Raw genomic sequence first — 25542 nt, forward strand, 5'->3', positions numbered from 1 at the left:
GCTCAGCACAGAGCTCCTCCGATTCATTCCCTGTGCAGTGCAGCTGAGGCTGCAGAGAAAGGACTTGGGGGGGCTGGGAGGGAGCATGGAGGAATGCGCTGACCGAGACAGGTAAGTGCCAGGAGGGGCAGACACTGGCAGCATTTGATGGGGCAAACTGGCGGCAATTGATGGTTACAGTGGCTGTGTTTGGGCACAGTGGTGGAAATTTATGTGTACAGTGGCTGCGTTTGATGGTACAGTGGCAGCATTTAATGGGCACAGTGGTGGCAATTTATGGGTACAGTGGCTGCGTTTGATGGGCACAGTGACTACAATTGATGGGTACAATGGTGGCAATTTATGGGTATAGTGGCTGCGTTTGATGGGTACAGTGGCTGCGTTTGAAGGGTACAGTGACTACAATTGATGGGTACAGTGGCTACAATTGATGGGTACAGTGGCTGCGTTTGATGGGTACAGTGACTACAATTGATGGGTACAGTGGCTACAATTGATGGGCACAGTGACTACAATTGATGGGTACAGTGGCTGCGTTTGATGGGTACAGTGACTACAATTGATGGGTACAGTGGCTACAATTGATGGGCACAGTGACTACAATTGATGGGTACAGTGGCTGCGTTTGATGGGTACAGTGACTACAATTGATGGGTATAGTGGCTGCGTTTGATGGGTACAGTGACTACAATTGATGGGTACAGTGGCTACAATTGATGGGCACAGTGACTACAATTGATGGGTACAGTGGCTGCGTTTGATGGGTACAGTGACTACAATTGATGGGTATAGTGGCTGCGTTTGATGGGTACAGTGACTACAATTGATGGGTACAGTGGCTACAATTGATGGGCACAGTGACTACAATTGATGGGTACAGTGGCTGCGTTTGATGGGTACAGTGACTACAATTGATGGGTATAGTGGCTGCGTTTGATGGGTACAGTGACTACAATTGATGGGTACAGTGGCTGCGTTCGATGGGTACAGTGACTACAATTGATGGGTATAGTGGCTGCGTTCGATGGGTACAGTGACTACAATTGATGGGTACAGTGGCTGCGTTCGATGGGCACAGTGACGGCAACTGATGGGCACAGTGAGGTGAGCCTGCAATTGATGTTTTTTTTTTTCCGTTTACGCCCCAAAAATTTTGAGCACCAGCCCCCACTGCAAGATGGGGGTTGTTCATTGGCCAGGTCAGAGTGAGGTCACCTATCCAATAGGAGGGTCTGGAAGAGACAATACTGTCCTCAGTGCCAGAACAAGGCTCTATAGCGCCCCCTCCCACATGAGCTGTAAACTACTTCAGGAGGATAGGTTTCAGGTATTCTTAGAGCCCCCCAAGGTGCCCACCTCGCCTGCCTATCCCCCCCATCCCCCAGCCATGCCACTACACTGTGGGTGGATATGAGCAGCAATGAAGCCTCTATAGCAGCATGCGCGGTATGAGGTGACTGTAGTGGAGGAGGGTGTGTACACTCTATGGGGGATGGGTGATCATTATTGGGGGGGGGGGGGGATATCACTTTATTACATAACGCTCACCTTTAATGGCCAGAACGCCATGGCAGAAGTCTTTGAAGTTGATGCGGCCCAACTCATTGGGGTCCAAATATCGCACCACTTTCTCCACCTGTAACAAGAAGGGAGATTCACATTAGAATATTATTAGATGTGGAGATGAGGCAGAGACACCATGGAGGGGTTGGGGGGCATTAGATATTTGGATGGGAATCGGCTGCCCTCATTTATCTGGGTGACTGTGGTGGTCAGGGTCAGGCGGTATTCTGTGCCAGGACTACAGAGCAGCAGAGGGAGGAATCCATATTTTCTTATAGTCTGCAGTAACACCCCCCCCCCCCATAGACAGGTAAGAGCCCAATGACCAACCCCCCCCCCCCCATAGACAGGTAAGAGCCCAATGACCAACCCCCCCCCCATAGACAGGTAAGAGCCCAATGACCAACCCCTCCCCCATAGACAGGTATGACTACAGTGACCCTCCATAGACAGGTATGAGTGCACTGACCCCCCCATATACAGATATGAGCGCAGTGACCCCCCATATACAGGTATGAGTGTGGTGACCCCCCCCATATACAGCTATGAGCACAGTGACCCCCCATATACAGCTATTAGCGCAGTGACCCCCCATATACAGGTATGAGCGCAGTGACCCCTCCATATACAGGTATGAGCGCAGTGACCCCCCATGTACAGGTATGAGCGCAGTGACCCTCCATAGACAGGTATGAGTGCACTGACCCCCCCATATACAGATATGAGCGCAGTGACCCCCCATATACAGGTATGAGCGTGGTGACCCCCCCCATATACAGCTATGAGCACAGTGACCCCCCATATACAGCTATTAGCGCAGTGACCCCCCATATACAGGTATGAGCGCAGTGACCCCTCCATATACAGGTATGAGCGCAGTGACCCCCCATGTACAGGTATGAGCGCAGTGACCCCCCATGTACAGGTATGAGCGCAGTGCCCCCCATATACAGGTATGAGCGCAGTGACCCCCCATATACAGATATGAGCGCAGTGACCCCCCATATACAGCTATGAGCGCAGTGACCCCCCTTATACAGATATGAACGCAGTGACCCCCCCCCATATACAGCTATGAGCGCAGTGACCCCCCTTATACAGATATGAACGCAGTGACCCCCCCATATACAGCTATGAGCGCAGTGACCCCTCCATATACAGATATAAGCGCAGTGACCCCCCATATACAGGTATGAGCGCAGTGACCCCCCATATACAGGTATGAGCGCAGTGACCCCTCCATATACAGGTATGAGCGCAGTGACCCCCCCATATACAGGTATGAGCGCAGTGACCCCTCCATATACAGGTATGAGCGCAGTGACCCCCCATATACAAGTATGAGCGCAGTGACCCCTCCATATACAGGTATGAGCGCAGTGACCCCTCCATATACAGGTATGAGCGCAGTGACCCCTCCATATACAGGTATGAGCGCAGTGACCCCCCATATACAGGTATGAGCGCAGTGACCCCTCCATATACAGGTATGAGCGCAGTGACCCCTCCATATACAGGTATGAGCGCAGTGACCCCCCATATACAAGTATGAGCGCAGTGACCCCCCATATACAAGTATGAGCGCAGTGACCCCCCATATACAGGTATGAGCGCAGTGACCCCCCATATACAGGTATGAGCGCAGTGACCCCCCATATACAAGTATGAGCGCAGTGTTGATGTCTATGGTCGGTACATCATACAGGAGTCACATTTTCTGACACTTCCTCAGATTTTCCCTTCATTTCCACCTCCATGACAATGATCAGAACGTTCCTCTTTGAAGTAGAACTCGTCCCGATTCTGTCACCTCCCCCGACGCGGAGGAAGATCTGAGCGTCTAATCCCATTATATCATTTATAAGCAGGAGCTCTCCTCTCCATCATTCACCATCTCCTCTCCATCATTCACCATCTCCTTTCCATCATTCACCATCTCCTCTCCATCATTCACCATCTCCTCTCCATCATTCACCATCTCCTCTCCATCATTCACCATCTCCTCTCCATCATTCACCATCTCCTCTCCATCATTCACCATCTCCTTTCCATCATTCACCATCTCTTCCCCAATATTCATCGAGACCCGTCTGTATGAAGGGTGACCTCGGGAATATTTGATGAAGGGTGACCTCGGGAGTATTTGATGAAGGGTGACCTCGGGAATATTTGATGAAGGGTGACCTCGGGAGTATTTGATGAAGGGTGACCTCGGGAATATTTGATGAAGGGTGACGTTGGGAATATTTGATGAAGGGTGACCTCGGGAATATTTGAGGAAGGGTGACCTCGGGAGTATTTGAGGAAGGGTGACCTCGGGAATATTTGATGAAGGGTGACCTCTGGAATATTTGATGAAGGGTGACCTCGGGAGTATTTGATGAAGGGTGACCTCGGGAATATTTGAGGAAGGGTGACCTCCGGAATATTTGATGAAGGGTGACCTCGGGAATATTTGATGAAGGGTGACCTCGGGAATATTTGATGAAGGGTGACCTCGGGAGTATTTGATGAAGGGTGACCTCGGGAATATTTGATGAAGGGTGACCTCGGGAATATTTGATGAAGGGTGACCTCGGGAGTATTTGATGAAGGGTGACCTCGGGAGTATTTGATGAAGGGTGACCTCGGGAGTATTTGATGAAGGGTGACCTCGGGAATATTTGAGGAAGGGTGACCTCGGGAGTATTTGATGAAGGGTGACCTCGGGAGTATTTGATGAAGGGTGACCTCGGGAGTATTTGATGAAGGGTGACCTCGGGAGTATTTGAGGAAGGGTGACCTCGGGAATATTTGATGAAGGGTGACCTCGGGAATATTTGAGGAAGGGTGACCTCGGGAGTATTTGAGGAAGGGTGACCTCGGGAATATTTGATGAAGGGTGACCTCGGGAATATTTGATGAAGGGTGACCTCGGGAATATTTGATGAAGGGTGACCTCGGGAATATTTGAGGAAGGGTGACCTCGGGAATATTTGAGGAAGGGTGACCTCGGGAATATTTGAGGAAGGGTGACCTCCGGAATATTTGATGAAGGGTGACCTCCGGAATATTTGATGAAGGGTGACCTCGGGAGTATTTGATGAAGGGTGACCTCGGGAATATTTGATGAAGGGTGACCTCGGGAATATTTGAGGAAGGGTGACCTCGGGAATATTTGATGAAGGGTGACCTCCGGAATATTTGAGGAAGGGTGACCTCCGGAATATTTGAGGAAGGGTGACCTCGGGAATATTTGAGGAAGGGTGACCTCCGGAATATTTGATGAAGGGTGACCTCGGGAATATTTGATGAAGGGTGACCTCGGGAGTATTTGATGAAGGGTGACCTCGGGAGTATTTGATGAAGGGTGACCTCGGGAATATTTGATGAAGGGTGACCTCGGGAATATTTGATGAAGGGTGACCTCGGGAGTATTTGATGAAGGGTGACCTCGGGAGTATTTGATGAAGGGTGACCTCGGGAATATTTGATGAAGGGTGACCTGGGGAGTATTTGATGAAGGGTGACCTCGGGAATATTTGATGAAGGGTGACCTCGGGAGTATTTGATGAAGGGTGACCTCGGGAGTATTTGATGAAGGGTGACCTCGGGAATATTTGATGAAGGGTGACCTCGGGAATATTTGATGAAGGGTGACCTCGGGAGTATTTGATGAAGGGTGACCTCGGGAGTATTTGATGAAGGGTGACCTCGGGAATATTTGATGAAGGGTGACCTGGGGAGTATTTGATGAAGGGTGACCTTGGGAATATTTGATGAAGGGTGACCTCGGGAGTATTTGATGAAGGGTGACCTCGGGAGTATTTGATGAAGGGTGACCTCGGGAATATTTGATGAAGGGTGACCTCGGGAGTATTTGATGAAGGGTGACCTCGGGAGTATTTGATGAAGGGTGACCTCGGGAGTATTTGATGAAGGGTGACCTCGGGAATATTTGATGAAGGGTGACCTCGGGAGTATTTGATGAAGGGTGACCTCGGGAGTATTTGATGAAGGGTGACCTCGGGAGTATTTGATGAAGGGTGACCTCGGGAGTATTTGATGAAGGGTGACCTCGGGAGTATTTGATGAAGGGTGACCTCGGGAGTATTTGATGAAGGGTGACCTCGGGAGTATTTGATGAAGGGTGACCTCGGGAGTATTTGATGAAGGGTGACCTCGGGAGTATTTGATGAAGGGTGACCTCGGGAGTATTTGATGAAGGGTGACCTCGGGAGTATTTGATGAAGGGTGACCTCGGGAGTATTTGATGAAGGGTGACCTCGGGAGTATTTGATGAAGGGTGACCTCGGGAATATTTGATGAAGGGTGACCTCGGGAATATTTGATGAAGGGTGACCTCGGGAATATTTGATGAAGGGTGACCTCGGGAGTATTTGATGAAGGGTGACCTCGGGAATATTTGATGAAGGGTGACCTCGGGAGTATTTGATGAAGGGTGACCTCGGGAGTATTTGATGAAGGGTGACCTCGGGAATATTTGATGAAGGGTGACCTCGGGAGTATTTGATGAAGGGTGACCTCGGGAGTATTTGATGAAGGGTGACCTCGGGAATATTTGATGAAGGGTGACCTCGGGAATATTTGATGAAGGGTGACCTCGGGAATATTTGATGAAGGGTGACCTCGGGAGTATTTGATGAAGGGTGACCTCGGGAGTATTTGATGAAGGGTGACCTCGGGAATATTTGATGAAGGGTGACCTCGGGAATATTTGATGAAGGGTGACCTCGGGAATATTTGATGAAGGGTGACCTCGGGAATATTTGATGAAGGGTGACCTCGGGAGTATTTGATGAAGGGTGACCTCGGGAGTATTTGATGAAGGGTGACCTCGGGAATATTTGAGGAAGGGTGACCTCCGGAATATTTGAGGAAGGGTGACCTCCGGAATATTTGAGGAAGGGTGACCTCCGGAATATTTGATGAAGGGTGACCTCCGGAGTATTTGATGAAGGGTGACCTCGGGAATATTTGATGAAGGGTGACCTCGGGAGTATTTGATGAAGGGTGACCTCCGGAATATTTGATGAAGGGTGACCTCGGGAATATTTGAGGAAGGGTGACCTCGGGAATATTTGATGAAGGGTGACCTCGGGAATATTTGAGGAAGGGTGACCTCGGGAATATTTGATGAAGGGTGACCTCGGGAATATTTGAGGAAGGGTGACCTCGGGAATATTTGAGGAAGGGTGACCTCGGGAATATTTGATGAAGGGTGACCTCGGGAATATTTGATGAAGGGTGACCTCGGGAATATTTGATGAAGGGTGACCTCGGGAATATTTGATGAAGGGTGACCTCGGGAATATTTGAGGAAGGGTGACCTCGGGAATATTTGATGAAGGGTGAATCTGTTTGATATATTTGAATTTGATGAATACTTTTATCCATCCTGCCAACAAGTGTGATATTTTCTTCTATCAGTCAGATTTGTTCCCCCGAGAGCCGTGTCACTGGGGGAGGGTGATCCCATATATATATATACTGTTAGTGAACGTGTCTCCAGATCTCATGCCGCAAAAACCTGTCCAGGAAACTGAGAGTTAATGACATGCTGCCTTGTTGCCTAGCAACCATTCTCCTTAATTCTCAGCAGATGATGAGTTCAGTGTTTGGGTTCTTCAGCTTTTTCCATTGTCACCTCTATAAATATCTCATCTCCACCATCCCACCCACCTCACCGAGGTAAGTGCTACTGTGCAGAATCCATACATAGAGAAGAGCGACTGAGCACTGACATTTCCTGAGGCCCCAATGCCGGTTTTCCCTAACATTTCATCACCTGGTCACCACAGCCAGGTGACAATCCCACCACAACACTGCCAGACCTGATCACCTTCCTGCTCACCTACATCATGTTACCTACCTACACCCTGAGCAGTCCCTGTAATGAAAGGTGTACAGACCCGGGAACTCAGCACAGGGATGGTGGGAACCCCTCATAATGGGCACAGCGGGTGTACAGACCCGGGAACTCAGCACAGGGATGGTGGGAACCCCTCATAATGGGCACAGCGGGTGTACAGACCCGGGAACTCAGCACAGGGATGGTGGGAACCCCTCATAATGGGCACAGTGGGTGTACAGACCCGGGAACTCAGCACAGGGATTGTGGACACAGGGTCCAGGGGGGGGGCAACGGGTCAATTGCCCCCTCCGAGAATACCGCCAGCTGATGACACCCGCGGCCGGTTCCGCGGGTACCAGCGCGCTCGGTTCCGCGGGTGCCAGCGCGGCCGGTTCTGGTGAGTGGACGGGTGAGGGAGGGGCAGCTGGGCGGCTTAGGAGGGCTGCTGGCCAATCAGGAAGCCAGCAGGCAGGGGAGCAGGGAGATGACATCATCTCTCACTGCCCTGCATCCCTCCAGTTCCGCCCTCACTGTGCAGGAAGCTGAGTGCAGCAGAGAGATTACATCATCTCTGCTGCCTATCTTCACTCTGGACTCAACAAAAGAACACCTTAGCAGAAAAGTGACACAGTAGGTGACAATCCGCAATGTGTGGCAGACTACATGGCAAGTGGCAATCCGCAATGTGTGGCAGACTACGTGGCAAGTGGCAATCCGCAATGTGTGGCAGACTACGTGGCAAGTGGCAATCCGCATCTGGTGGCAGGCGACGTGGCAAGTGGCAATCCGCAATGTGTGGCAGACTACGTGGCAAGTGAAAATCCGCAATGTGTGGCAGGTGACGTGGCAAGTGACAATCCGCAATGTGTGGCAGGTGACGTGGCAAGTGACAATCAGCAATGTGTGGCAGACTACGTGGCAAGTGACAATCCGCAATGTGTGGCAGGTGACGTGGCAATTGGCAATCCGCAATGTGTGGCAGGTGACGTGGCAAGTGACAATCCGCAATGTGTGGCAGGTGACGTGGCAAGTGACAATCAGCAATGTGTGGCAGACTACGTGGCAAGTGAAAATCCGCAATGTGTGGCAGGTGACGTGGCAAGTGAAAATCCGCAATGTGTGGCAGGCAACGTGGCAAGTGACAATCCGCAATGTGTGGCAGGTGACGTGGCAAATGACACCGTCAGGGCTCCCACTGATTCTGCATTATGGTGAGTTGAACCATTTAATTTTATATTACAATGTATTAATAGAAATAATGCGCTTCATCCTGACACCATAACAACCATGGTGCCGTAACGATTGAAGCGCCAATACCAGCCATTTCCCATATAAATTGCCCCCAAAAAAACATTATTATAGCAGTGCCCCTCCCGAGACTGGACTCTGGATCCACCCCTGGCCGTGGGAACCCCTCATAATGGGCACAGCGGGTGTACAGACCCGGGAACTCAGCACAGGGATGGTGGGAACCCCTCATAATGGGCACAGCGGGTGTACAGACCCGGGAACTCGGCACAGGGATGGTGGGGACTCCTCATAATGGGCACAGCGGGTGTACAGACCCGGGAACTCAGCACAGGGATGGTGGGAACCCCTCATAATGGGCACAGCGGGTGTAGAGACCCAGGAACTCAGCACAGGGATGGTGGGAACCCCTCATAATGGGCACAGCGGGTGTACAGACCCGGGAACTCAGCACAGGGATGGTGGGAACCCCTCATAATGGGCACAGCGGGTGTACAGACCCGGGAACTCAGCACAGGGATGGTGAGAACCCCTCATAATGGGCACAGCGGGTGTACAGACCCGGGAAGTCAGCACAGGGATGGTGGGAACCCCTCATAATGGGCACAGCGGGTGTAGAGACCCGGGAACTCAGCACAGGGATGGTGGGAACCCCTCATAATGGGCACAGCGGGTGTACAGACCCGGGAACTCAGCACAGGGATGGTGGGACCCCCTCATAATGGGCACAGCGGGTGTACAGACCCGGGAACTCAGCACAGGGATGGTGGGAACCCCTCATAATGGGCACAGCGGGTGTACAGACCCGGGAACTCAGCACAGGGATGGTGGGAACCCCTCATAATGGCCACGGCGGGTGTACAGACCCGGGAACTCAGCACAGGGATGGTGGGAACCCCTCATAATGGGCACAGCGGGTGTACAGACCCGGGAACTCAGCACAGGGATGGTGGGAACCCCTCATAATGGGCACAGCGGGTGTACAGACCCGGGAACTCAGCACAGGGATGGTGAGAACCCCTCAATGGGCACGGCGGGTGTACAGACCCGGGAACTCAGCACAGGGACGGTGGGAACCCCTCATAATGGGCACAGCGGGTGTACAGACCCGGGAACTCAGCACAGGGATAAGGTGGGAACCCCTCATAATGGGCACAGCGGGTGTAGAGACCCGGGAACTCCGCACAGGGATGGTGGGAACCCCTCAATGGGCACGGCGGGTGTACAGACCCGGGAAGTCAGCACAGGGATGGTGAGAACCCCTCATAATGGGCACAGCGGGTGTACAGACCCGGGAAGTCAGCACAGGGATGGTGGGAACCCCTCATAATGGGCACAGCGGGTGTACAGACCCGGGAACTCAGCACAGGGATGGTGGGAACCCCTCATAATGGCCACAGCGGGTGTACAGACCCGGGAACTCAGCACAGGGATGGTGGGAACCCCTCATAATGGCCACGGCGGGTGTACAGACCCGGGAACTCAGCACAGGGATGGTGGGAACCCCTCATAATGGGCACAGCGGGGGTACAGACCCGGGAACTCAGCACAGGGATGGTGAGAACCCCTCATAATGGCCACGGCGGGTGTACAGACCCGGGAACTCAGCACAGGGATGGTGGGAACCCCTCATAATGGGCACAGCGGGTGTACAGACCCGGGAACTCAGCACAGGGATGGTGGGAACCCCTCATAATGGCCACAGCGGGTGTACAGACCCGGGAACTCAGCACAGGGATGGTGGGGACCCCTCATAATGGGCACAGCGGGTGTACAGACCTGGGAACTCAGCACAGGGATGGTGGGGACCCCTCATAATGGGCACAGCGGGTGTACAGACCTGGGAACTCAGTACAGGGATGGTGGGAACCCCTCATAATGGGCACAGCGGGTGTACAGACCCAGGAACTCAGCACAGGGATGGTGGGAACCCCTCACAATGGGCACAGCGGGTGTACAGACCCGGGAACTCAGCACAGGGATGGTGGGAACCCCTCATAATGGCCACGGCGGGTGTACAGACCCGGGAACTCAGCACAGGGATGGTGGGAACCCCTCATAATGGCCACAGCGGGTGTACAGACCCGGGAACTCAGCACAGGGATGGTGGGGACCCCTCATAATGGGCACAGCGGGTGTACAGACCTGGGAACTCAGTACAGGGATGGTGGGAACCCCTCATAATGGGCACAGCAGGTGTACAGACCCGGGAACTCAGCACAGGGGTGGTGGGAACCCCTCATAATGGGCACAGCGGGTGTACAGACCCGGGAACTCGGCACAGGGATGGTGGAAACCCCTCATAATGGGCACAGCGGGTGTACAGACCCGGGAACTCAGCACAGGGATGGTGGGAACCCCTCATAATGGGCACAGCGGGTGTACAGACCCGGGAACTCAGCACAGGGATGGTGGAAACCCCTCATAATGGGCACAGCGGGTGTACAGACCCGGGAACTCAGCACAGGGATGGTGGGAACCCCTCATAATGGGCACAGCGGGTGTACAGACCCAGGAACTCAGCACAGGGATGGTGAGAACCCCCTCATAATGGGCACAGCGGGTGTACAGACCCGGGAACTCAGCACAGGGATGGTGGGAACCCCTCATAATGGGCACAGCGGGGGTACAGACCTAGGAACTCAGCACAGGGATGGTGGGAACCCCTCATAATGGGCACAGCAGGTGTACAGACCCGGGAACTCAGCACAGGGATGGTGGGAACCCCTCATAATGGGCACAGCGGGTGTACAGACCCAGAAACTCAGCACATGAATGGTGGAAACCTCTAATAATGGGCACAGCGGGTGTACAGACCCGGGAACTCAGCACAGGGATGGTGGGAACCCCTCATAATGGGCACAGCGGGTGTACAGACCCGGGAACTCAGCACAGGGATGGTGGGAACCCCTCATAATGGGCACGGCGGGTGTACAGAGCCTTTCTTGTGTGTATAGGGTGAGAGCGGTGGCCCCGGGTGCAGTGACATCAGAATCAGTTGATTGACAGGAGATCTTCTCCTCCATCAGACGATGGGATTGGACGCACTGTAAAGTACCACTAATGCCACGTACACGCGACCGGTTTTCCCATCGGAATAAACTCTGAAGGTTTTTCCGACAGAATTCCATTCAAGCTGTCTTACCTACACACGATCACACCAAAGTCCAATCGTTAAGAACGCGGTGATGTACAGCACGTACGACGGGACTAGAAAAAGGAAGTTCAGTAGCCTCCGTCTCGTATTTGCTTCAGGGAATGCGATGTTTTTGGTCCGCCGGACCAGCATACAGACGAACGGTTTTCCCTGATAGGAATCGGTTCCGTCGGAAGGATTTAAAACAAGTTCTATTTCTGGGTCCGTCAGAATTTTCAGGAATAAAACAAGTCCGATGAGGCGCACACACACGATCGGAATATACGATGAAAAGCTCCCGTCTGACTTTTTCTGTCGGACATTCCGCTGGTGCGCACGCGGCAGAACACTCGTCTGTCATCTCCCATTCACACAGATTGGAGAAGCGCTGTCACAACAACAGTCTGGTGTTTATGGTACAATCCCACCACTGACCATATTGTGCCTCCATCTGCCCCGGCTGACACCGCTTCCAACCCTTCCTCGCTGCACACGTCCTGCACATCTCCGCTGTGTCAGAATATTCTGTGGTACAAACAGCCCCAACCTATACCTGGCCCGGAAACAGCAAGGAGGACATGGAAGGGCCACACATGTCAAACAACAACAAAAGAATTTCCAGCTCTCTTACCGGCCAGCCTGCAAACAACCAAACTGACCCGTCTAACAGTTCCCATTAAATACCAGGGGTTCAGTTTGCACACATTTGCAGATCTATGCGTAAGCTGCAGGGTCCACGTCACGCCACCCCAGTATTCTCGACAGTCCTAGCTCCATACAATTTGAGAGTCTCCATAGTAAGAGCACATATTTAACCAGTTGCCGACCGCCGCACGACGATGTACGTCGACAGAATGGCACGGGCAGGCATATTGGCGTACATGTACGTCCCTGCCTTCCCGCGGGTCGGGGGCCCGATCGGGCCCCCGCCCGGTGCCTGCGGCGGTCGGTTTTCGTCCGGGAGCGATCCGGGACGAGGGGGCGGCCATTCATTCATGGCCACCCCCTCGCGATCGCTCCCGACGAATAGAAATCCCCCGTGACATCACTTCCTCTCCTGTAATGTAAACACAGGAGAGGAAGTGATGTATTCTCTCCTCCGTGTCGGTATTTTTCGTTCCGACACGGAGGAGAGCGGATCGGTGAGTTGCACCAACACTCTACACACACAGTAGAACATGCCAGGCACACTCACACCCCCCCTTTACCCCCCGATCACCCCCCCAATTACCCCTGCCCCCCAGTCACAGTGACACCAATGTCATTTTTTTTTTTTTTTTTGCATTGGTGTCATTTGTGACTGTAATAACTGTTAGGGCAGTTAGGGTTAGCCCCCTTTAGTTCTAATGTACCCCCCTAACCCCCCCAATAAAGGTTTAACCCCGTGATCACCCCCCGTCGCCAGTGTCACTAAGGCTGGGTTCACATTGCAGCGGTTTATGAGAACGAATGTGATTCGCACCGCACTGCAGTGCAAATCACATCCGATCTCTGTGCGATTCGAGTTCAGCCATTCACCGCACCCGCCGCACCCGCCGCAAATTCGCACGGGACCCTTTTTTTGGCCCGCAGCAGAATCGGATCGCATGGGTGTTCACACCATGCGATCCGAGTTTGCAGATCGCACTGCGATATGCGAACTGATCTGGGGGTGTCAGTAACATTTCACTGACACTCCCAGCAGTTGGCATAGGGCAGTGTGAACTGCCGCCGGGAGGCATGCGATGCGGGAACCCGCCGCGGATTCGCGGCGTTTCCGCATCGCTCCAGTGTGAACCCAGCCTAATAAGCGATCGTTTTTCTGATCGCCGTATTAGTGTCACAGGTGACGCTAGTTAGGCAGGTAGGTATTTAGGTTCGCCGCAGCTTTTTATAGCGCCAGGGACCCCCATATACTACCGCATAAAGCCCCCTGATTGCCCCCTAGTTAACCCTTTCACCAGTGATCACCATATAACTGTTACAGGTGACGCTGATTGGTTAGTTATTTTTTTATAGTTTCAGGGCACCCGCCATTTATTACCTAGTCTCACTAGTGTACCCCTAAATTTAGGGGTGTCTACTTTCCAAAATGGGGTCATTTGGGGGGGGGTTTGTGCCATCTTGGCATTTTATGGCCTTCAAAACTGTAACGCCCTTAGAAAGCCTGAAGGCGGTGCTTGGTTTTCGGGGCCCCGTACGCGGCTAGGCTCCCAAAAAGTCCCACATATGTGGTATCCCCGTACTCAGGAGAAGCAGCAGAATTTATTTTGGGGTGTCATTTCACATATGCCCATGGCATGCATGAGCAATATATCATTTAGTGACAACTTTGTGTAAAAAAAAAAAAAAAATTTTTTTTTTGTCATTATTCAATCGCTTGAGGCAAAAAAATAAAATATTCAATGGGCTCAACATGCCTCTTATCAATTTCCTTAGGGGGTCTACTTTCCAAAATGGGGTCATTTGGGGGGGTTTTGTACTGCCCTGCCATTTTAGCACCTCAAGAAATGAGATAGGCAGTCGTAAACTAAAAGCTGCGTAAATTCCAGAAAACGTACCTTAGTTTGTAGATGTGACAACTTTTGCGCAAACCAATAAATATACAATTATTGACTTTTTTTTTACCAAAGACATGTGGCTGAATACATTTTGGCCTAAATGTATGACTAAAATTGAGTTTATTGGATTTTTCTAATAACAAAAAGTAGAAAATATCATTTTTTTTCAAAATTTGCGGTCTTTTTACGTTTATATCGCAAAAAATAAAAATCGCAGAGGCAATCAAATACCATCAAAAGAAAGCTCTATTTGTGGGAAGAAAAGGACGCAAATTTTGTTTGGGTACAACATTGCATGACCGCGCAATTACCAGTTAAAGCAGCGCAGTGCCAAAGTGTAAAAAGACCTCTAGTCATTTACCAGCAAAATGGTCCGGTCTGAAAGTGGTTAATAATGGAGGCTCCCAGAATGTATGGAGCTAGGACTTCCGAGAATACTGGGGTGCCGCGACGTGGACCCTGCAGCTTACGCATGTGTTTGCAAATGTGTGCAAACGAAACCCCTGGTATTTAATTGGAACTGATAGACAGGAAAATGTGGTTGTTTGCAGGCTGGCTGGTAAGTTGAGCTGGGAATTTTCCTTTGTTGTCCTTTTTACATTATAATTTTATAGCAGTTTTGTTATTGCCATCTCCCCCATAGGAAAGGAAACATTATCTATAACTGTCAACGTAGAAAAGTTTCCATGCAGAGATATTCCACATCTATATGAGGGTCCCCTACACTGTCCATCATGGTAGACTGACAGTCAGCTGTGTTCTTCTCTAGTGTTCCTGGGCAGGAATCATCCGTCTGCATCTCCCCATCCCCCATCACCTTCATTGTATGTATCTACTGCCCGACACCTCTCCAAATCTAGGCCAACATGTGATCTTCTACATATAGACCAGCCGAGGTCATGTATGAAAGATGTCCCCAATCTCCTTCCACATTCCACCAGCTGTACATTTTGAAGGAGGTTACAAAACGCAAGCCTTTTGATTGGTTGTTTCTGGGGGGATCCTCCAATTATATTGTGACAGACCAAACTGGGAAAGGGATATTTGGAGTGGACTAGGGGCTACCCACTGATTATGGACCCATGGAGGAGACTGGGACCACCAATGTAAGGGACATTCTACCCACTGATCACCAATGTAAGGAACATTCTTCTCACTGATCACCAATGTAAGGAACATTCTTCTCACTGATCACCAATGTAAGGAACATTCTCCCCACTGATCACCAATGTAAGGAACATTCTTCTCACTGATCACCAATGTAAGGAACATTCTTCTCACTGATCACCAATGTAAGGAACATTCTTCTCACTGATCACCAATGTAAGGAACATTCTCCCCACTGATCACCAATGTAAGGAACATTCTTCTCACCGATCACCAATGTAAGGAACATTCTTCTCACTGATCACCAATGTAAGGAACATTCTTCTCACTGATCACCAATGTAAGGAACATTCTTCTCACTGATCACCAATGTAAGGAACATTCTTCCCACTGATCACCAATGTAAGGAACATTCTTCCCACTGATCACCAATGTAAGGAACATTCTTCCCACTGATCACCAATGTAAGGAACATTCTTCCCACTGATCACCAATGTAAGGAACATTCTTCTCACTGATCACCAATGTAAGGAACATTCTTCCCACTGATCACCAATGTAAGGAACATTCTTCTCACCGATCACCAATGTAAGGAACATTCTTCTCACTGATCACCAATGTAAGGAACATTCTTCCCACTGATCACCAATGTAAGGAACATTCTTCTCACTGACCACCAATGTAAGGAACATTCTTCTCACTGATCACCAATGTAAGGAACATTCTTCCCACTGATCACCAATGTAAGGAACATTCTTCTCACTGATCACCAATGTAAGGGACATTCTTCCCACTGATCACCAATGTAAGGAACATTCTTCCCACTGATCACCAATGTAAGGAACATTCTTCTCACCGATCACCAATGTAAGGGACATTCTTCCCACTGATCACCAATGTAAGGAACATTCTTCCCACTGATCACCAATGTAAGGAACATTCTTCCCACTGATCACCAATGTAAGGAACATTCTTCTCACCGATCACCAATGTAAGGGACATTCTTCTCACTGATCACCAATGTAAGGAACATTCTTCCCACTGATCACCAATGTAAGGAACATTCTTCTCACCGATCACCAATGTAAGGAACATTCTTCTCACTGATCACCAATGTAAGGAACATTCTTCCCACTGATCACCAATGTAAGGGACATTCTTCCCACTGATCACCAATGTAAGGAACATTCTTCTCACTGATCACCAATGTAAGGAACATTCTTCTCACTGATCACCAATGTAAGGAACATTCTTCTCACTGATCACCAATGTAAGGAACATTCTTCTCACCGATCACCAATGTAAGGAACATTCTTCTCACTGATCACCAATGTAAGGAACATTCTTCTCACTGATCACCAATGTAAGGAACATTCTTCTCACTGATCACCAATGTAAGGAACATTCTTCCCACTGATCACCAATGTAAGGAACATTCTTCCCACTGATCACCAATGTAAGGAACATTCTTCCCACTGATCACCAATGTAAGGGACATTCTTCTCACTGATCACCAATGTAAGGAACATTCTTCCCACTGATCACCAATGTAAGGAACATTCTTCTCACCGATCACCAATGTAAGGAACATTCTTCTCACTGATCACCAATGTAAGGAACATTCTTCTCACTGATCACCAATGTAAGGAACATTCTTCTCACTGATCACCAATGTAAGGAACATTCTTCTCACTGATCACCAATGTAAGGAACATTCTTCTCACTGATCACCAATGTAAGGAACATTCTTCTCACTGATCACCAATGTAAGGAACATTCTTCCCACTGATCACCAATGTAAGGAACATTCTTCTCACCGATCACCAATGTAAGGAACATTCTTCTCACTGATCACCAATGTAAGGAACATTCTTCTCACCGATCACCAATGTAAGGAACATTCTTCTCACTGATCACCAATGTAAGGAACATTCTTCTCACTGATCACCAATGTAAGGAACATTCTTCTCACTGATCACCAATGTAAGGAACATTCTTCTCACTGATCACCAATGTAAGGAACATTCTTCTCACCGATCACCAATGTAAGGAACATTCTTCTCACCGATCACCAATGTAAGGAACATTCTTCTCACCGATCACCAATGTAAGGAACATTCTTCTCACTGATCACCAATGTAAGGAACATTCTTCTCACTGATCACCAATGTAAGGAACATTCTTCCCACCGATCACCAATGTAAGGAACATTCTTCCCACTGATCACCAATGTAAGGAACATTCTTCTCACTGATCACCAATGTAAGGAACATTCTTCTCACTGATCACCAATGTAAGGAACATTCTTCTCACTGATCACCAATGTAAGGAACATTCTTCTCACCGATCACCAATGTAAGGAACATTCTTCTCACCGATCACCAATGTAAGGAACATTCTTCTCACCGATCACCAATGTAAGGAACATTCTTCTCACCGATCACCAATGTAAGGAACATTCTTCTCACCGATCACCAATGTAAGGAACATTCTTCTCACTGATCACCAATGTAAGGAACATTCTTCTCACTGATCACCAATGTAAGGAACATTCTTCCCACTGATCACCAATGTAAGGGACATTCTTCTCACTGATCACCAATGTAAGGAACATTCTTCCCACTGATCACCAATGTAAGGAACATTCTTCTCACCGATCACCAATGTAAGGAACATTCTTCTCACTGATCACCAATGTAAGGAACATTCTTCTCACTGATCACCAATGTAAGGAACATTCTTCTCACTGATCACCAATGTAAGGAACATTCTTCTCACTGATCACCAATGTAAGGAACATTCTTCTCACTGATCACCAATGTAAGGAACATTCTTCTCACTGATCACCAATGTAAGGAACATTCTTCCCACTGATCACCAATGTAAGGAACATTCTTCTCACTGATCACCAATGTAAGGAACATTCTTCTCACCGATCACCAATGTAAGGAACATTCTTCTCACTGATCACCAATGTAAGGAACATTCTTCTCACTGATCACCAATGTAAGGAACATTCTTCTCACTGATCACCAATGTAAGGAACATTCTTCTCACCGATCACCAATGTAAGGAACATTCTTCTCACCGATCACCAATGTAAGGAACATTCTTCTCACCGATCACCAATGTAAGGAACATTCTTCTCACTGATCACCAATGTAAGGAACATTCTTCTCACCGATCACCAATGTAAGGAACATTCTTCTCACCGATCACCAATGTAAGGAACATTCTTCTCACTGATCACCACTAATGAACTGGTTTTAGCTGGGTTTTTCGGGGGGAGGGGGTTGATGGAGACCTAAACATTATTTCAAGGTTTCCTCTACGGTAAAAAGGTTGGGAAATGCAGCTTTAGATTGTTGGCATACATAATGGTATTCTATGTATAAAACGCACACAGGCTGGAATCACAGGAGGGATGTAGATGAAAAGATACTGTGAGGAGGAGCGGATACTACAAAGGCTACAAGTGATCCTACCAATGGAGACAGAGAATACAATCTCCTTATATCATATACAAAAACATTTATATAAATGAGTATTACAGATATCTCCATTGTACTATGTTATTCTACCAACGTCATCAAAAGGCTTCTGTTCTATTGGAGGAACAATTTACTATGTACACCACAGGTGGTCAACCCAAGGTTATAATCCATCGTGAAAGTGTGCAGAAAATGAGAAGATACCTCCTAAACAGTATTTACATAGAATATATATATATATATAATATTGAGAGAGAGAGAGAGCTGTAGGAGAACCTCACCTCCTCCCCCTGGATGAATTGCTGGCCCAGGTCTATGAAATCGTCCACCTTGATGAACCCATCGGCATCCTCATCACAAACATCAAAGACGTGGCGGAGTCGCTGGACGAAGTGCAGGACGTGATGACCTCCAGGATCCTCCACTGCACCCCCTCCTCCCTCCATTGGGGAGACTACAGAGGACTAAACCCGAATACTGCCAGCGCCATCTTCACCATCCTCATCACCACTGCTGCATCCCTCCACAGGACCACATCTGACATCAGCTGGAGGAGGGGGAGGGGGGAGGAGAGGGATGGAGGCTGGAGAGGACAAAGCAGAGGGATATAAGAGTGGCAGTGAGGGGAGAAATAGGGATTAGAATACCAAGACTGAACTGGAAAGAAAGGAAGAGACGCACCACAACCTGAGACAGAGATACAAGGAGACAGAATTAGGAAGGAGAAGAGAGAAATACAGGAAAAGAGATTTAGGAATAGGAGAACAGAGGGATACGGGGAGACAGAGTTAGGAAGAAGGGGAGAGAGTAATACAGATACAGAATTGGGAAGAACGATAAGAGATACAGAATTAAAAAGAAGGGGTGAGAGAGATACGAGGAGACTGATTTAGGAAGAAGGTGGGAGAGTGGTATGGGTAGACAGAATTAAAGAAAGAAGACAGAGATACAGAGAGAGGATTAGGAAGAGGGAGAAGAGATACGAGGAGAAAGAATTAGAAAAGGGGAGAGGGAGAGAGATACGAGGAGAAAGAAACGAGAAGGGGAGAGAGAGGGGGGAGAGAGAGATACGAGGAGACAGAAACGAGAAGGGGAGAGAGAGATACGAGGAGACAGAAACGAGAAGGGGAGACAGAGATACGAAGAGACAGAAACGAGAAGGGGGAGAGAGAGATACGAAGAGACAGAAACGAGAAGGGGAGACAGAGATACGAGGAGACAGAAACGAGAAGGGGAGAGAGAGATACGAGGAGACAGAAACGAGAAGGGGAGACAGAGATACGAAGAGACAGAAACGAGAAGGGGGAGAGAGAGATACGAAGAGACAGAAACGAGAAGGGGAGACAGAGATACGAGGAGACAGAAACGAGAAGGGGAGAGAGAGATACGAGGAGACAGAAACGAGAAGGGGAGAGAGCGATACGAGGAGACAGAAACGAGAAGGGGAGAGAGAGATACGAGGAGACAGAAACGAGAAGGGGAGAGAGAGATACGAGGAGACAGAAACGAGAAGGGGAGAGAGAGATACGAGGAGACAGAAACGAGAAGGGGAGAGAGAGATACGAAGAGACAGAAACGAGAAGGGGAGACAGAGATATGAGGAGACAGAAACGAGAAGGGGAGAGAGAGATACGAGGAGACAGAAACGAGAAGGGGAGAGAGAGATACGAAGAGACAGAAACGAGAAGGGGAGACAGAGATACGAGGAGACAGAAACGAGAAGGGGAGACAGAGATACAAGGAGACAGAAACGAGAAGGGGAGAGAGAGATACGAGGAGACAGAAACGAGAAGGGGAGAGAGAGATACGAGGAGACAGAAACGAGAAGGGGAGAGAGAGATACGAGGAGACAGAAACGAGAAGGGGAGAGAGAGATACGAGGAGACAGAAACGAGAAGGGGAGAGAGAGATACGAGGAGACAGAAACGAGAAGGGGAGAGAGAGATACGAAGAGACAGAAACGAGAAGGGGACAGAGATACAATGAGATGTAATTTAGAAAAAGAGAGGAGAGACAAAGATGTTGATGAGGAGGCAGAATTAGGAAGGGGAGAGAGAGATATGCAAGGAGATGGAAGGAGAAGAGAGGGATATGGGGAGACGGAATTAGAAAAAGAGAGAGATACAGGGAGACAAAATTAGGAAGAAGGGGAGAGCTATGAGGAGACAGAATTAGGAAGAAGGGGAGAGATACGAGGAGACAAAATTAGGAAGAAGGGGAGAGATACGAGGAGACAGAATTAGGAAGGGGAGAGATACGAGGAGACAGAATTAGGAAGGGGAGAGATACGAGGAGACAGAATTAGGAAGGGGAGAGATACGAGGAGACAGAATTAGGAAGGGGAGAGATGCGAGGAGACAGAATTAGGAAGTGGAGAGATACGAGGAGACAGAATTAGGAAGAAGGGGCGAGATACGAGGAGACAGAATTAGGAAGAAGGGGAGAGATACGAGGAGACAGAATTAGGAAGAAGGGGAGAGATACGAGGAGACAGAATTAGGAAGGGGAGAGATGCGAGGAGACAGAATTAGGAAGTGGAGAGATACGAGGAGACAGAATTAGGAAGAAGGGGCGAGATACGAGGAGACAGAATTAGGAAGAAGGGGAGAGATACGAGGAGACAGAATTAGGAAGAAGGGGAGAGATACGAGGAGACAGAATTAGGAAGAAGGGGAGAGATACGAGGAGACAGAATTATGAGGGGAGAGATACGAGGAGACAGAATTATGAGGGGAGGGATACGAGGAGACAGAATTAGGAAGAAGGGGAGAGATACGAGGAGACAGAATTAGGAAGAAGGGGAGAGATACGAGGAGACAGAATTAGGAAGAAGGGGAGAGATACGAGGAGACAGAATTAGGAAGAAGGGGAGAGATACGAGGAGACAGAATTAGGAAGAAGGGGAGAGATACGAGGAGACAGAATTAGGAAGAAGGGGAGAGATACGAGGAGACAGAATTAGGAAGAAGGGGAGAGATACGAGGAGACAGAATTAGGAAGAAGTGGAGAGATACGAGGAGACAGAATTAGGAAGAAGGGGAGAGATACGAGGAGACAGAATTAGGAAGAAGGGGAGAGATACGAGGAGACAGAATTAGGAAGAAGGGGAGAGATACGAGGAGACAGAATTAGGAAGAAGGGGAGAGATACGAGGAGACAGAATTAGGAAGAAGGGGAGAGATACGAGGAGACAGAATTAGGAAGAAGGGGAGAGATACGAGGAGACAGAATTAGGAAGAAGGGGAGAGATACGAGGAGACAGAATTAGGAAGAAGGGGAGAGATACGAGGAGACAGAATTAGGAAGAAGGGGAGAGATACGAGGAGACAGAATTAGGAAGAAGGGGAGAGATACGAGGAGACAGAATTAGGAAGAAGGGGAGAGATACGGGGAGACAGAATTAGGAAGAAGGGGAGAGATACGGGGAGACAGAATTAGGAAGGGGAGAGATACGAGGAGACAGAATTAGGAAGAAGGGGAGAGATACGAGGAGACAGAATTAGGAAGAAGGGGAGAGATACGAGGAGACAGAATTAGGAAGAAGGGGAGAGATACGAGGAGACAGAATTAGGAAGAAGGGGAGAGATACGAGGAGACAGAATTAGGAAGAAGGGGAGAGATACGAGGAGACAGAATTAGGAAGAAGGGGAGAGATACGAGGAGACAGAATTAGGAAGTGGAGAGATACGAGGAGACAGAATTAGGAAGAAGGGGAGAGATACGAGGAGACAGAATTAGGAAGGGGAGAGATACGAGGAGACAGAATTAGGAAGTGGAGAGATACGAGGAGACAGAATTAGGAAGAAGGGGAGAGATACGAGGAGACAGAATTAGGAAGAAGGGGAGAGATACGAGGAGACAGAATTAGGAAGAAGGGGAGAGATACGAGGAGACAGAATTAGGAAGAAGGGGGGAGATACGAGGAGACAGAATTAGGAAGAAGGGGAGAGATACGAGGAGACAGAATTAGGAAGAAGGGGAGAGATACGAGGAGACAGAATTAGGAAGAAGGGGAGAGATACGAGGAGACAGAATTAGGAAGAAGGGGAGAGATACGAGGAGACAGAATTAGGAAGGGGAGAGATACGAGGAGACAGAATTAGGAAGAAGGGGAGAGATACGAGGAGACAGAATTAGGAAGAAGTGGAGAGATACGAGGAGACAGAATTAGGAAGAAGGAGAGAGATACGAGGAGACAGAATTAGGAAGAAGGGGCGAGATACGAGGAGACAGAATTAGGAAGAAGGGGCGAGATACGAGGAGACAGAATTAGGAAGAAGGGGAGAGATACGAGGAGACAGAATTAGGAAGAAGGGGAGAGATACGAGGAGACAGAATTAGGAAGAAGGGGAGAGATACGAGGAGACAGAATTAGGAAGAAGGGGAGAGATACGAGGAGACAGAATTAGGAAGAAGGGGAGAGATACGAGGAGACAGAATTATGAGGGGAGGGATACGAGGAGACAGAATTAGGAAGAAGGGGAGAGATACGAGGAGACAGAATTAGGAAGAAGGGGAGAGATACGAGGAGACAGAATTAGGAAGAAGGGGAGAGATACGAGGAGACAGAATTAGGAAGAAGGGGAGAGATACGAGGAGACAGAATTATGAGGGGAGGGATACGAGGAGACAGAATTAGGAAGAAGGGGAGAGATACGAGGAGACAGAATTAGGAAGAAGGGGAGAGATACGAGGAGACAGAATTAGGAAGAAGGGGAGAGATACGAGGAGACAGAATTAGGAAGAAGGGGAGAGATACGAGGAGACAGAATTAGGAAGAAGGGGAGAGATACGAGGAGACAGAATTAGGAAGAAGGGGAGAGATACGAGGAGACAGAATTAGGAGGAAGTGGAGAGATACGAGGAGACAGAATTAGGAAGAAGGGGAGAGATACGAGGAGACAGAATTAGGAAGAAGGGGAGAGATACGAGGAGACAGAATTAGGAAGAAGGGGCGAGATACGAGGAGACAGAATTAGGAAGAAGGGGAGAGATACGAGGAGACAGAATTAGGAAGAAGGGGAGAGATACGAGGAGACAGAATTAGGAAGAAGGGGAGAGATACGAGGAGACAGAATTAGGAAGAAGGGGAGAGATACGAGGAGACAGAATTAGGAAGAAGGGGAGAGATACGAGGAGACAGAATTAGGAAGAAGGGGAGAGATACGAGGAGACAGAATTAGGAAGAAGGGGAGAGATACGAGGAGACAGAATTAGGAAGAAGGGGAGAGATACGGGGAGACAGAATTAGGAAGGGGAGAGATACGAGGAGACAGAATTAGGAAGAAGGGGAGAGATACGAGGAGACAGAATTAGGAAGAAGGGGAGAGATACGAGGAGACAGAATTAGGAAGAAGGGGAGAGATACGAGGAGACAGAATTAGGAAGAAGGGGAGAGATACGAGGAGACAGAATTATGAGGGGAGGGATACGAGGAGACAGAATTAGGAAGAAGGGGCGAGATACGAGGAGACAGAATTAGGAAGAAGGGGAGAGATACGAGGAGACAGAATTAGGAAGAAGGGGAGAGATACGAGGAGACAGAATTAGGAAGAAGGGGAGAGATACGAGGAGACAGAATTAGGAAGAAGGGGAGAGATACGAGGAGACAGAATTAGGAAGGGGAGAGATACGAGGAGACAGAATTATGAGGGGAGGGATACGAGGAGACAGAATTAGGAAGAAGGGGAGAGATACGAGGAGACAGAATTAGGAAGAAGGGGAGAGATACGAGGAGACAGAATTAGGAAGAAGGGGAGAGATACGAGGAGACAGAATTAGGAAGAAGGGGAGAGATACGAGGAGACAGAATTAGGAAGAAGGGGAGAGATACGAGGAGACAGAATTAGGAAGAAGGGGAGAGATACGAGGAGACAGAATTAGGAAGAAGGGGAGAGATACGAGGAGACAGAATTAGGAAGAAGGGGAGAGATACGAGGAGACAGAATTAGGAAGAAGGGGAGAGATACGAGGAGACAGAATTAGGAAGAAGGGGAGAGATACGAGGAGACAGAATTATGAGGGGAGGGATACGAGGAGACAGAATTAGGAAGAAGGGGCGAGATACGAGGAGACAGAATTAGGAAGAAGGGGAGAGATACGAGGAGACAGAATTAGGAAGAAGGGGAGAGATACGAGGAGACAGAATTAGGAAGAAGGGGAGAGATACGAGGAGACAGAATTAGGAAGAAGGGGAGAGATACGAGGAGACAGAATTAGGAAGGGGAGAGATACGAGGAGACAGAATTATGAGGGGAGGGATACGAGGAGACAGAATTAGGAAGAAGGGGAGAGATACGAGGAGACAGAATTAGGAAGAAGGGGAGAGATACGAGGAGACAGAATTAGGAAGAAGGGGAGAGATACGAGGAGACAGAATTATGAGGGGAGGGATACGAGGAGACAGAATTAGGAAGAAGGGGAGAGATACGAGGAGACAGAATTAGGAAGAAGGGGAGAGATACGAGGAGACAGAATTAGGAAGAAGGGGAGAGATACGAGGAGACAGAATTAGGAAGAAGGGGAGAGATACGAGGAGACAGAATTATGAGGGGAGGGATACGAGGAGACAGAATTAGGAAGAAGGGGAGAGATACGAGGAGA

General features: G+C 49.1%; 2 protein-coding genes across 3 annotated transcripts in view; one reads left to right on the forward strand and one right to left on the reverse strand.

Moving 5' to 3' along the window:
- The window catches only part of RAB11FIP4 (RAB11 family interacting protein 4), a 106459-nt gene extending 86621 nt beyond the window's left edge, over positions 1-19838 (reverse strand). For both annotated transcript variants that reach the window (XM_077460683.1, XM_077460682.1), the window contains exons 1-2: positions 19221-19838; positions 1549-1636 (exon numbers count right to left, since the gene is read on the reverse strand). In XM_077460683.1, coding sequence (XP_077316809.1) covers positions 1549-1636; positions 19221-19385 — 253 coding nt within the window. In that variant the 5' untranslated portion in view covers positions 19386-19838. The remainder of the gene's footprint in view (positions 1-1548; positions 1637-19220) is intronic.
- LOC143934822 (uncharacterized) lies at positions 19833-22086 on the forward strand (the record flags this gene model as incomplete). The annotated part of the gene is made up of 1 exon (XM_077458440.1): positions 19833-22086. A coding segment is annotated over one exon (1248 nt), but the record flags the coding sequence as incomplete, so codon positions are not given.
- Between the last annotated feature and the right edge of the window lie 3456 nt (positions 22087-25542).

The sequence above is a fragment of the Lithobates pipiens genome, unplaced genomic scaffold (genome assembly GCF_037356315.1).
Source record: "Lithobates pipiens isolate NorthernLeopardFrog02 unplaced genomic scaffold, aLitPip1_a1.2 Scaffold_28, whole genome shotgun sequence".
Taxonomy (NCBI): Eukaryota; Metazoa; Chordata; class Amphibia; order Anura; family Ranidae; genus Lithobates; species Lithobates pipiens.